The 14,158-nt window shown below is 34.8% G+C and overlaps 1 protein-coding gene across 1 annotated transcript in view; it reads right to left on the bottom strand.

Annotated features, from left to right (window-relative positions):
- LOC111146342 (cilia and flagella associated protein 44) overlaps positions 1–14,158 on the bottom strand; it is a 155,095-nt gene that overhangs the window by 65,462 nt on the left and 75,475 nt on the right. Inside the window, exons 22-23 of the mRNA XM_022501862.1 lie at positions 8,392–8,588; positions 6,411–6,585 (exon numbers count right to left, since the gene is read on the bottom strand). Of these exons, the coding sequence (XP_022357570.1) occupies positions 6,411–6,585; positions 8,392–8,588 (372 nt within the window). The remainder of the gene's footprint in view (positions 1–6,410; positions 6,586–8,391; positions 8,589–14,158) is intronic.

The following is a 14,158-nucleotide window of genomic DNA, read 5'->3' as shown; positions in this document are numbered from 1 at the left end:
TGAGTCCCACATGGGGCTCCCTGCTCAGTAGGGAGCCTCTTCTCCCTCTGTCTCTGTTCCTTCTCCCTGTTCATGCTCTCTCTCTCTCTCTATCTCTCTCTCACTCTCTCTTAAATAAATAAATAAAAACTTATTTTAAAAAAAGGAAAGAAAATGAGAGGACTCAAATAAAATCAGAAATCAAGGAGGAGATACTACAATTGATACCACAGAAACACAAATGATCCTAAGAGACTACTATGAATAATTATATACCACCAAATTGGACTACCTAGAAGAAATGAGTAAGTTACTAAAAATAACAACCTATGAAGTCCAAATCATGAAGAAATAGAACACATCAAATTACTAGTAAGGAGATTGAATCAGTAATCAAAAACCTCTCAACAAACAAAAGTCTAGGATCAGATTGTTTCACTGGTGAGTTATATCAAATATTTAAAGAATTAATACAAATTCTGCTCAAACTCTTCCAAAAATAACAGAAGAGGGAAAATTTACAGATTGTTTTATGAGGCCAGCATTAACCTGATACCAAAATCAGACAAGAATACTACAAAAGAAGAAAAAAAATTCCAGCAATATTTTTAAAAGGAGAATACACCATGATCAAGTGAAATTTATCCTAGAAATCCTGACTTAACAATAACTGTGACCCACAATATTAAAAAATAAAATTTTAAAACCATACGGTCATCTCAATATGCATATAAAAATCATTTGATAAAAGTCAGTACCTATCCTTCATCAAAAAAAAACATTAATTTTTTTTAATAAACTAAGAACTGAAGGGAATTTCATCAACCTAATAAAGTGCTTCTAAAGGTCTGATGTCACATTTGATAATGAAAGACTGAATGTTTCTCCTCAGATTAGCAATAAGATATGGATGTTCACTCTCTCCTAGACAGTATAATGAGTCAAGAAATAAAAGACAGAGATTGGAAAGGAAGAATCTTCTTTCTCACGTAAAACATGACAATATTCATAAAAAAGAAAAAAAAGTGCTACTTGATCTAGTAAGTGAGCTTAGCAAGATCACTGGAATAAGGGGTGTCTGGGTGGCTCAGCTGGTTGTGTCTGCTTTCAGCTCAAGGCATGATCCCAGGATCCTGGGATCAAGCTGCACACTCAGCAAGGAGCCTGCTTCTTTCTCACATTTTCCTTGCTTGTGCACACACACACACACTCTCTCTCTCTCTCTCAAATAAATAAAATATTTTTTAAAAAGATCACCATGTTAAAGATAAATATAATAAAATCAGTGGAAAGAGTTCCCACTTCTAAGAAGAGGGAATAGACTTATATATTCCTATCTTCCCTGACAAATATAAATAAAACCCCTAAACATTATATACAAAACATAAGAAGATTCTGAAATGTAAAAAGAAGACCACAGACCACAAAGAACCTTGGGACCCAAGGAAGTATATGATGGTAAAATCTCTAGACTTTCTTATTGCCTCATATATCTCACATGTGGAGCTAAAGAAAATGGCCACTAGAAATACCAAAGGGTTTAGACAATAAAAGCCCAACTAAATCATGCTCTTTCTATTCTTGATCTTAGTAAGACAGAAAACTTTTAAGATAATAAACGTTCTATTTTAGTCACACTGCATGCACACACGTGACCCAACCTCCACCCAGCCAGCAAAAGTCAAGTGGGGAGTCTATACTTTTACCACCAGCAGACTTTAACAAGGTGACACAACCCTTATAGGGATGGTGTTAAAGGAGGTGAGTTCTGGTGACCATGACCTCATCTCCAGGGTGTGATAACAAGCCTCCCTATCACAGTGCAATGGAGACACCATAGGGAACCTGGACTTCTACCCTTGCCCAGTAGTAACAAGGCGATCCACCACTCCTTGTTGAGGTGGTGTCTGAGGAAGCCTAGTGGACAGTGAAGACTTTTTAACCATCCTCCACAATATCAGTAGAAGACAACTAGAGAGCAAAGTTATTAGAGACAGCCCTAGTAGGGATCTAGAACTCCAACTGCTGACCAGCAAGTGCCCCTTCCTTCCTCAGGTGTCAACTGTGGAAAAAAATGGGTAACCTGGACTTCTATACCCATGAGATGGCATTCCCCCTTATCCTGCTCAAGTCAGAGAAAGCCAGCTAAAACTGAATATATATATATAAGATTCAGAGTCTCATAATACTCCAAATGTCCAGATTTCAATAAAAAATCATTTGTCATACCAAGAATCAGGATGACCTCAACTTGAATAAGAAAAGAATGATTACCAGTTTCCAAATCCAAGATGATAGAGATGTTAGAATAATATGACAATTTTAAAGCAGCCATTTATAGAGTGCTTCAACAATTAGAAAGGTGCTTGAAACAAATGGAAAAATAGAATTCAGAAAGAAATGCAAGATACAAAGAAGAACCAAATGGAAATTTTAGAGCTGTAAAGTACAGTAACCAAAATTACACTTAATGGATGGGCTCAACACCAGAATGGAGGAGACATAGAAAAGAAAAATTAATTTGAAGATAGAACAATAGAAATTATCTAATCTGAATAACAAAAAAAGACACTACAAACAAACAATATATATATATTTTTTTAAATCCCACACAGAGCCTCAGAGATCTCACATTTGTGTCATTGGAATCCAAAAGGAAAGGTAAAAGAGGATAGGGCTTCAAAAAAGCAATAAGAAATAATAGCTGGAAACGTACCAAATTTCGGCAAGAGATGTAGGCATACAGACTCAAAATGTTTTATGAATCCCAAAAAGGATAAATTCAAAGATGTACCAAGATACATTATAGTCAAACTTCTGAAAACTAAGGAGAAAAAAAAATCTTGAAAGCAGCAAGACAAAAATAACACCTTATATATAGGGGAGGGAAGCAATTTGAACAGCAGAAGATTGGTCATAAGAAACTATGGAGTCCAGGGACGCCTGGGTGGCTCAGTTGGTTGGACGACTGCCTTCGGCTCGGGTCATGATCCTGGAGTCTCGGGATCGAGTCCCGCGTCGGGCTCCCGGCTCCGCGGGGAGTCTGCTTCTCTCTCTGACCTTCTCCTAGCTCATGCTCTCTCTCACTGTCTCTCTCTCAAATAAATAAATAAAATCTTTAAAAAAAAAAAAAAAAGACTATGGAGTCCAGCAGAAAGAAGAACAATACTTTTCACATGTTGAAAAAGAGAAATATTGGCACAGAATTTTATGTCTAGTAAGAATATCCTTCCAGAATGAAGGAGAGATCAAGTCATTCTTAGATGAAGGAAAGCTAAGAATTTGTCACCAGCATACCAACCATAAAAGAATGGCTGAAGGAAGTTTTCTAAGCAGAAATGAAATGATAGAAGAAGGAACTTTGGAACATTAAGAAGGAAGAGATTAAAATTTTAATAGTAAAAATATTGGCAAATACATTTTACTTCTATGGTCTACGTTAGGTTTTGATGATTAAAAAAACTACAACACTGTCTGATATAGTTCTAAAACATGTCTAGAGAAAATATTAATACAATTATACTATAAACAATGGAAACAAGAGGATGTGGGTGGTGTAAAGGGACTTTAGAGCAGGTAAGATTTTTACATTTCATTCAAGCTGATAAAATGTCAACACCAGTAGACTGTGTAAGTTGTGTACACATAATGTAATAATATCTAGGGAAAATGCTTAAAAAATGCTGTACAAACTTATACTCTCAGAATCATTATAATCATGTTGAAACTCTAAAATATTTAAGTAAACCGCAGGAAATTATGAAAAAATAAAATAAAAACAAAACAAAACAAAAAAACCCACAGAGAACATTCTCTTTGATGGCCGAGTAATATTCCATTTTATATATATACCACATCTTCTTTATTCATTCATCTATGGACTGACATCTGGGCTCTTTCCATATTTTGCAACAATGCTGGATGAACTAGAGGGTATTATACCAAGCAAAATAAGTCAGAGAAAGAAAAATATCATATATGATTTCACTCATATGTGGAATTTAAGAAACAAAACAGATGAATATAGGGAAAGGGAAGGAAAAATAAAGTAAGATGGAAATTGAGAAGGAAGAAAACCATAAGAGATGCTGAACTCCTGGAAACTAACTGAGGGTTGCTGGAGGGAAGGTTGGTGGAGGGAAGGGATAATTGGGGGAAAGGCCTTAAGGAGAGCACATGATGAAATGTGCACTCGGTCTTATATGCAACTGATGAATCAATAAATTATACCTCTGAAACTATACAAAACTATATGGAGAACAGAAGACAAAATAAAAAATAGCAGATATAAGCCTGAAATATCAATAATTACTTGTGTAAATATATAAATAAATCCATGTGTAAATTACATAAGTGTAAATGGTCTAAATCTAAAAACTGAAGACCTGAGATTAACAGAGTGGATTAAAAAACATAACCCTACTATATACTGGTAATAAAAGACAAACTTCAAACAATAATATAAGCAGGTTAAAGTAAAAGAATGAAAACCAATATATCATTTGAATACTGAAATCTTTCTATTTAAGATCTGGAGCAAGTTGTAGATGTCCTATTGTATTTCAACATTATACTGGAAATACTAGCCAGCCTGACAAGAAAATAAGAGAAATAAAAGGCAAATGAATGGGACAAAAAATTAAACTATCCCTATTTACAGATGACAAGATTGTCTACACAGAAAATTCTAAGGAACCTACCAAAAAACTCAGAATAAAACAGTTCAGCAAGGCCACAGGATACCAGATAAACATACAAAGAAATCAATTGTATTTCTATACTAACAATGAACATGAACACATAAGATACCAAATTAAAAGCCCAATATCATTTACATTGCCAAAAAAGTGAAATAATTATGTCTAGTTCGAATAAAATATGTGTAGGACTTTTACACTAAGAACAAAACACTGATGAAAGAAATCAAAGAAGATCTAAATAAATAGAGAATCATACCATGTCCACAGATTAGAGGCTCAACATAATAAATATGTCAAGATTTTGGGGCGCCTGGGTGGCTCAGTGGGTTAAGCCTCTGCCTTCGGCTCAGGTCATGATCTCAGGGTCCTGGGATCGAGCCCCGCGTCGGGCTCTCTGCTCAGCAGGGAGCCTGCTTCCTCCTCTCTCTCTGCCTGCCTCTCTGCCTACCTGTGATCTCTGTCTGTCAAATAAATAAATAAAATCTTTAAAAAAAAAAATATGTCAAGATTTTATTCATAAATACAAACAAAAGTATTCTAAAATTTAGATAGAAAGGCAACGTAACTGGAATGGTTAAACAATTTAGGGATAAAAAAAATACAGTGAGAGAAGCAATTTCAAGATCTATTACACAGCTACGGTAATCAAGGCAGTGTGTTTTCAGCAAAGGAACAGACACAGAGATCAATGGAACAGAACATGAACTTAGAATAGACACACACAAATATGCCCAGATGATTTTTGACAAAGGTGAAAATTGCAAAGCCAATTGCAAAAAAGGAGAGAGAGCCTTTTCAACAAATGTGCTGGAGCAATTGAAAATCCACGGGCAAAAAAACAAAAAGAGATAAAAGAAACACCTAACTCTCACACCTTATACAAAAGTTAACACCAAATGGATAATAGACTTAAATGTAAAAGGTAAAACTGTAAAACTTTTAGAAAAAAAAAAGGAAAAAATCATTGGGGAATAGGGCTAGGCAGAGGTTCTTAGACTTGACAGCAAAAATAAGATTGATAGAAGGAAAAATTGATTAAGTGGGTTTAACAAAATTAAAACTTTTCACTCTGCAAAAGACCCTATTAAGGGAATGAAAAGACAAGCTACAGCCTGGGAGAAAATATTTGAAAACCACATAACCAACAAAAAACTAGTATCTAAAACATATAAAGAACTCTCAGAACTTAATAGCAAAATAACAAACAATCTTATTTGAACACGGGGAAAGACATGAAGAGACATTTCACCAAGCATATGTAGGTGGCAAATAAAACAAACCAAAAAAAAAAAAAAGTGCTTTTAAATAAAAGTACCTCATACCAGAGTTTTTAAAAGTCAACTTTAAATGATGAGAGACCTAAAGGTGAAAGCCAACACTGTAAGATAATAGAACATTAGGAAAAATAACCTGATGTTAGAATAGATAGGAATTTCTTATCCTTAAAAATCACTGAGTCTATTCACAAAATGGAATTCCCGGGCCCAAAACCCTAGTATGGAAGTTCCACCAAGATATCACTACCAGATGATCTGTCTTCAATACCCCATCTCTGTTTCAGTTTCAAAGATAGTTGGAAACTCATATTAAAATGAAAAAGTTTAGGTAAAGAAAGAAAAAGAAAGGGAAGTGAAAAGGAAAGGAAAGGGAAAGAAAGAGGGAAGGAAAGGGAAAGAAAGGAAGGAAGGAAGGAAGGGAAGAAAGGAAGGAAGGAAACAAAAATGCACTCACAGTTCCTCCCATTCTTTTTTTCGTTGCTGAATCTTAAGTTGGGCCCTTTCAGCTTTTAATATAAGTTTCCTTGTTTTCTCAATTTGATTTTCCACCATAATTTCACTCAGGGTTTTAGGCCGAAACTTCTTCCCTTTTTCTATAATTGATTCTTCTGGCACACTAATGTTCCCACCTGTACAGAGAGTTAACATTTTTTTTTCCAATCTTCTTGAAACATCAAAATGAAATTTTCAATTTTTTTAAACCTGCCATATTCTAAAAAACAGAATATAATGAATCTATAAATCACAATTTGTTTAACAACTACCATGAATTTAACCCCATCATAAGTATTTTAGAATAACAAAATAAAGAAATCTAAGTCACAGTATTTGCTCTAAAGGACCTTATTGAAAAGTTGGCAAGACGAGACATATCAAATAATTAGAAAACAAGATAAATAATGAGGGGCCACTGACAGACAAACTGAGAAGTTGGGTGGGAATACTTGCGATATGGTGGGAGAAGGGAAAAACAAGCAGGTCCTATTTGACATATATAATTTGAGATGGCATGTACTGACTGCAGTGGTCTGTGGCCATTCGAAAAATTGGTCAGAAACACACAATCAGGGGTGCCTGGGTGGCTCAGTGGGTTAAAGCCTCTGCCTTCGGCTCAGGTCATGATCCCAGGGTCCTGGGATCGAGCCCCACATCGGACTCTCTGCTCTGCAGGGAGCCTGCTTCCTCCTCTCTCTTTCTCTGCCTGCCTCTCTGCCTACTTGTGATCTCTAATCAAATAAATAATATCTATCAAATAAATAAATAAAATCTTAAAAAAAAAAAAAACACACAATCAAACCTATGATTCCAGAATTATACATCTACTGAGGCAATTTCTTACTTTATGTTCAAGCTACAAGAGAGATATACTTTAGATATATATTTTGGAAAAAAGTTAAATAAATAGGGGATGGTCATATAATTATAACTCATAATTTTAACTTTCATATTTCAAATATATGGGAATATGGAAAAGCAGGAGTTTAATGTGGCTTGGGTCATTTTATAAGAAAAGTATAATTCAATCTGGAATCTCTAAGAACTTGTAGAATTCAGAGAGGAGAGGAATGAATTGGTCACTCCAGTAGAAGCCTGGGTAGAAAAGTGTCAGGCGTAATTAGGGAGCAGTGAGCAAGATAATAGGCTAAAAATACCAGCAGAACAGTATGAAAATGCACCATTAGTAAGAAACAGAATAGGGATATACTATGGAAAGATTAAATACCAGAAAAATGATTTCAGAATTTATCTGAAAGGAGCCATTAAAGTTTTTTCAATGAAGAGGATAAGCAACATTAATGTCAGTATTGTATCATGGGCACTAGCTGTGCTGTCCTTTATTTTTGATTGGGCTCTCTGAGTCATTCCCAGAATTCTTGCCTTCCTCCTAGTCATCTGCAGTCACCCTGTGCGCAGTTACAAGAGCAGGTTGCAGCAATTAAGAGGTACTCTTTTCACACCTGAATTCTCAGCTCATCATTCTGTTTAAAGTATGTGCTCTTAGAAAATAGATTGAAATGTCATCTCCTATCCCCACACCCTGGGGTAGGGTCCAAGAATCAGCAAAGAAACACTGCCTAGAAACTAGCAACTAGAGAAAGCCTAAATTTAAGAATAGGTAGATGTTGGTAGTAAGAAATTAGCAGCATCAAGTACTCTAACCCACTCAGTCACATAACCAGGGTGGGTTTTCCTTAGCAATCTGCATTAAAGAGCTGGTGTGGAACAACTGCTGGAGGAACACGGCCTCCCATTCTCAGCCATACCACACACCCCTATCATTCTTGATTATTATTCCAAAGGAATAAAGAAAGGGAGACAACAGATGAAGCTCAAGCCATCAAAAAGGGTTCAAAGGTTCTGCCTACAAAAAGACAAATTCAGTTTTGAAAACTTAGTAAGTAAGGATTTAAAAGCCTTCTTGTTATTTAGGCTACCTGTATCTTTCTGGCTATCTTTCCTTCCAGCTCCTTCTTTTTCCAGCCTCTCCAATTTGCTTGTTCTTCTGTCTGACAGACTTGTTCGCTTGGACTTGGAATACTTAGAGGGCTTCACAAGCCTATAGGAGGATATCTTGTGATCACTTTGTATGGCATGAACCACAATAGTATCACTTTCCAATGACTCACGAAATCTGAAAAAAATATAACAAGTATTTGCAATAGTCACCATCTAAATCAATTATACCATTTTATAGTTCTGCATGATTAATAAAATAAGACCACAATGCACTATGCTTATAAATATTATATTGTGCTAGATCCAAAATTTGACAATGCATTAACCAATATGATGTGATAGAAATTGCATAGGACTCAGTTAAAGAGCAAGTAGAATTTTCTTTCTAATGGAAACATTTAACAAACTATTATTAATCAGTATGATGCCATTGTTTTGCTAAGGTATAGAAAAATGAAAAACTTTCAGGCAGACTGTAATTTAATGGTAAGTGGATCATATCAAATTCTGACAAAAAGTAATCCACCTATCTATTATGTCATATGAGATATCTCGTGTGTGTGTGTGTGTGTGTGTGTGTGTGTGTGTGTGTCTCGTATATGTTACCCTTTTGCCTCTACAAAAAATATTAAACTCAGGAATTTATATTATTAGTTAGTTCACTTTTCTTTTACAGCCCACAGGAATTTATTCCTTATCAATTAATGGTTAATTGTTGTTATTTTTTGGGGGGGACTCGTTCATAATTATTCCCCATTCTTTAATTTTAGAATTTAACTTACTTATGTATATCGCAACTATTCCTAGTTTATCTGCCTTTCTTACTTTTTAAATCCAATCCTTTGAAATCTATTTCTTCTTTTAAAATGGTTATTTCTAATTTTCCCTTTTCTCTTATAGCATAGTATCTTTCTCATCACTATAAAACTTACTCTTTTTATCTTTCTACCTGCTGGAGTTTTACTCTAAATTTTATTCTTCCCATAAAACACAGAAAACATGAAGGAAAATATGGATAGTTTTGGTCCCATCAAAATTTAAAACTTCTGTATAGTTAGAAAAATGTGAGCAAAGTTTAAGGCAAATGGTAGAGTACAAGAAAGCATTTCCAATATGTATAATTAAAAAATGCTTACAGAAATAATAAATAAAACTAAGGGAGAAAATAGAACTCAGGGGAAAATGAACAAGGAATCTTTCTCAGAAGATTAAATATAAATGAACTATAAATGTACAAAAAGAAATACTCCTAAGAGTAATTCTCAGAAGAATATCAATGAACTACAGACATATGAAAAGAAGTGGTTAACTTCACCAATAATCAGAAAAAAAGCAAATTATTCTTTAAGCAAGAGTTATCTCATTTGGTTTATTAGGATGGTGGAGATGAAAACACTGGTAGTATCCAGTGTTAACCAGTGGTACAACTTTATTCTCTCCCCCATTCCAATCAGATAGTGAGGCAGCTTTTTTCCTTCCATATGTTTAATGAAGACACAAAGCTGAGAACAGTACATCCTGGACAGGGCGGGAAAGCAGAGAATTAAGGAAGCATGTACTTGAAGGCAAGAAGATTGGGAAAGAGGTTCCACCTGACAAGGGGGTTATGCACAAATTGAGTCCTAGAGTTGTGGGTACATATTCCCTGCTTCTGACAGCTTCTGGGGTGATATAAGGTCCCAAAGATAATGACTGCATGTGTGTTTGATCCTGGGAACAGAGGCTCCTGGCCTTACCAAAAACTACCTGTTCCAGCATAGTACAGGAACCATAGACTCAAGCAAATGAAAGCAAAAGGCAGGCTGGGACAATGAGCCTCACCAGTTTAAGACTCATATTTGCCATATATATATATACATTCACAAATATAGTATGAATATTTGTTAAAGCCAAAAATAGGATATATTATGTTGAAGGTTCTTCCTGAGAACTCCTTAGCTACTTTCATCTCTTGGCAGTCATCTAGATATAATTCCAAGATTCAAACATTCAGGTATTAATATGAAGTAACAAGTACCATGAATCACAGAGCAGGGTACCAGAGAGGAAACTACTGTATAGGGAGAGATCTTTGAAAATCTCTCTTCCAGGCTTCACATGATTATTCCTCACTGTATGCATGTGATGAGTCCACTTGAAGCTGGGGAAAGAATCACCAAAAGAGAACAGGCAGAATAATCCCCAGGCCTCACACAGGTTGGAATAGCTTGTGTTCTCACAAGCCCCATGATACATAGAACATAGGATACAGTATTCAAAAGGATTTTATCTTAGCAGTGAGGAAAAATAAGCTCTAAAGGCTGCCTAGACTTAATCTGCCTAACACAGATTAAAAACAAGACTCAAAAACTAAGTTTATTTCCAAGAAACTTAACTGAGTCCCAAAATAAGACTCAAGAATATTTAAAAGTGACAAAAACCCAGCGCCCACAATGTGACATTCATGTCTGACATCCAGTCAAAATTTTTCAGGAAGGCAAAGAAGCAGAAAAATATAACCCAAAATAAAGAAAAATTTTTCAACCAACAGAAATAGACCCAGAAAACACAGATGATATAACTAGCAGACAAGCACATTACAGTTATTATAATATATTTTATATTTTCAGGAAATAGAGAAAAGCATGAGCACATTAAAGTGAACGAAATCCTTACTTATGACACTAGGAAATCAATAAATAATGATTAATAAATTTATATAAATACATTGTTTAGTTATAACCACTAGAAGAAATTAAAAGTGGATTCTCTTTAAGATCTATCACATTTATGGATTAAAATACTCAGTATTTATTTTTAAAATCTATTATACCAAAGTTGATCTACAGAGTCAGTGTAATTCCAGTCAAAATCTTAGCAGGTATTTTGATGAAAATTGACAAGTTACAAAGGACCTATGTAATACTGAAGATGAAGAACAAAGAGGATTTACAATATCAGATGTTAAGAACAATTAAAAATAGTGTTATACTAGAAAAAAAAATAGTGTTATACTAGCACAAAGACAGACCAATGGAATAGTATGAAGAGTTCAGAAATGAATATATATAAATATATAGTATATTTATATGTATATAAAATATTTATATATAAATATATGTATATAACATACATATGTTATGTATATATCATACATATACACAAACATACATATATACCAACATATATATGTATATATGTAAATATATAGTTACTTCATTTATGACAAAACTATCACTATAATCTAATGAGGAAAGGATGGTCTTTTCAACAAATGATATTGTCAATTGAATATCCATTGAGAAACAAATGACATCTCCATCTTACACCATCCCAAAAAAAAATCAATACAGATAATGACCCCTGCTTGTGCTCTCTCACTCTCTCTCTGTCAAATAAATAAAATCTTTTAAAAAAATAGCTTTTGAATAATACACAGAAGAATTATTTCATGAACTGGGAATAGGCACAGATTCCTTAATTACAGCATAAAAACATGAACCATAAAAGAAAAATATTGATAAAATTAACTTTAATAAAGTTAAAAACTTCTACTCAAAAAAAGACACCATTAAGAGAATGAAAACAAAGCCACAGATTAGAGCAAGATATTTTACATGCATACAAAAACACACACGCATCATATATATACATGTATCACAAATACATGTGTCATATATCTACAAAAGATTCCTATCTAGAGGAGAGGCAAGATGGCAGAGGATTAGGAGACTTGAATTTTGGTCCCAGGAATTCAGCTAGATAGTTATCAAACCATTCCGAACACCTACAAACTCAACAGGAGATCAAAGAAAAGAATAGCAGCAATTCTAGGAACAGAAAAGCGACCACTTTCTGGAAGGTAGGACTTGCAGAGAAGTGAATCCGAGATGATATACGGGAAGATAGACTGCAGTGGGAGGGGCCAGCTCACTGCAAGCTGTAGAGCAGCGGAGCACAAAATTGGAACTTTGAGAAATCTGTTCCACTGAGGGACATTGATCCAGAAGCTAAGTGGGGGTGGAGCCCTCATGGGAACAGTGTGGTCTCAGGTCCCTCAGGGTCACAGAAAGATGGGGGTTGCCTGAGTGCATCAGAGTCCCAGGTATCGGAGAGGGGAGAACAGCTGGAGAGACGGAGCTGAGGAATGGGCTCTTAGCTTGGGGTTACCTTAAACCATGATCCAAGGCACAGTCAGGCCACCTCTCTTATGGCAGAGACCCAACAAGAGGCAGATCCAGAGAGACTCACCTTCTTCCTCAGGGAGGGACAGCATGGGAGTGCACGGCAGGAATCTACTGGGTTTGGAGACTCTGAACAGAGCAGGATGCCAGAGATAGAAATGATTGTTCACAGACCAGTGAGTACGGAGTGCAGCCAGAGACCAGGGAGACAGGAGGGATTGACTGCTTTTCTCTGAGGGTGCACTGAAGAGGGAGGGCCAAGCTCTCAGCTCCTATGGGAGGAGATTGTGAGGGCGCTATTCTCATTCCCGTCCGCCAGAGCTATATGGAAAGCATTCAGGGAACAAAATCACCTGAAAGTGAACCTGAGCAGATAATTGCCTGGCCCCTGTAAAGGGCAGTATAATTCTGCCTGGGGCAAAGACATTTGAGAATCACTGCAATAGGCCCCTCCCCCAGAAGATCAGCAAGAACATCCAGCCAAGAAGAAGTTCACAAATCAATGAGAACCATGGAACTCCAGAGATAGGGGAATGTAGCATGTAGAATTCATGGTTTTTTTCCATGATTCTTTGGTCTTTCAAAGTTAAACTTTTTAAATTTTATTTTTTCCTTATTCTATTTTTAAAATTTTTCCTCTTTCCTAATTTAACTTCTTAACTATTTTATCTTATCTATACCTTTTTAAAAATCTTTCTAAAATTTTTATTGTTATTGTCACATTCTATCCCTTCATTGTATTTAATCTTATTTTTTGTATACATATAAGTTTTTCTTTCCTTAAAATTTTTGGATATAATTTCATCTAACAGGTCAAAATGTACCCTAAATCTAGCGTAAGGCTTTGTTCTAGTCTCCAGCCTGATCAGATTCTCTCCTTTTTTCTATTTTTCCTTTTGTCTTTTTTCAACCAACTTCTTATCAATTCCTTTTACAGAATCTTTTTTAAATTTTCACCTTTACAGCCATATTCCATCCCTTCATCATGTTTACCCTTATTTTTGTGTATATATGTGTGTGTGTGTGTGTGTGTGTGTGTGAGATATATATATAGATATATATATAGATATCTATATATATATATTCTTCTTTCTTTAAAATTTGGGGAGGCAGTTTCTTCTAACACACCAAAATATACCTAAATCAGGTGTGTAGCTCTGTTCTAATCATATATATACATATATATGTATGTATATATATTTATGGTATATATAATAATTTTATATATGTATATTTTATATATAATTCATTATATTGTACTATATATTATATATATTTTTATACATGTATATTATATGTAAATAAAAATATATATTATATATATATATATATATATATCTCTTTTTTTTCCTTTCTCCTTTCTTCTCCCCCTGGTTTTGGGTCTTTTCTGATTTGGTTAGTGTCTATTTTTCTGGGGTCATTGCTATCCTTTAGTAATTTGTTCTCTCATTCATCTTAACTCTTATCTGGATAAAATGACAAAGTGGAAAAACTTACCTCAAAAAAAAGAACAAGAGGAAGTACTAACAGCTAGGGACTTAATCAGTACAGACATTAGTAAGATGTCAGAACCAGAGTTCAG

This window comes from Enhydra lutris, unplaced genomic scaffold (assembly GCF_002288905.1).
Source record: "Enhydra lutris kenyoni isolate GAN:26980312 unplaced genomic scaffold, ASM228890v2 scaffoldscaffold2, whole genome shotgun sequence".
Classification (NCBI taxonomy): domain Eukaryota; kingdom Metazoa; phylum Chordata; class Mammalia; order Carnivora; family Mustelidae; genus Enhydra; species Enhydra lutris.
Note: the sequence above shows the minus strand (reverse complement) of the source record. Positions and strands in the feature narration are given on the sequence as shown.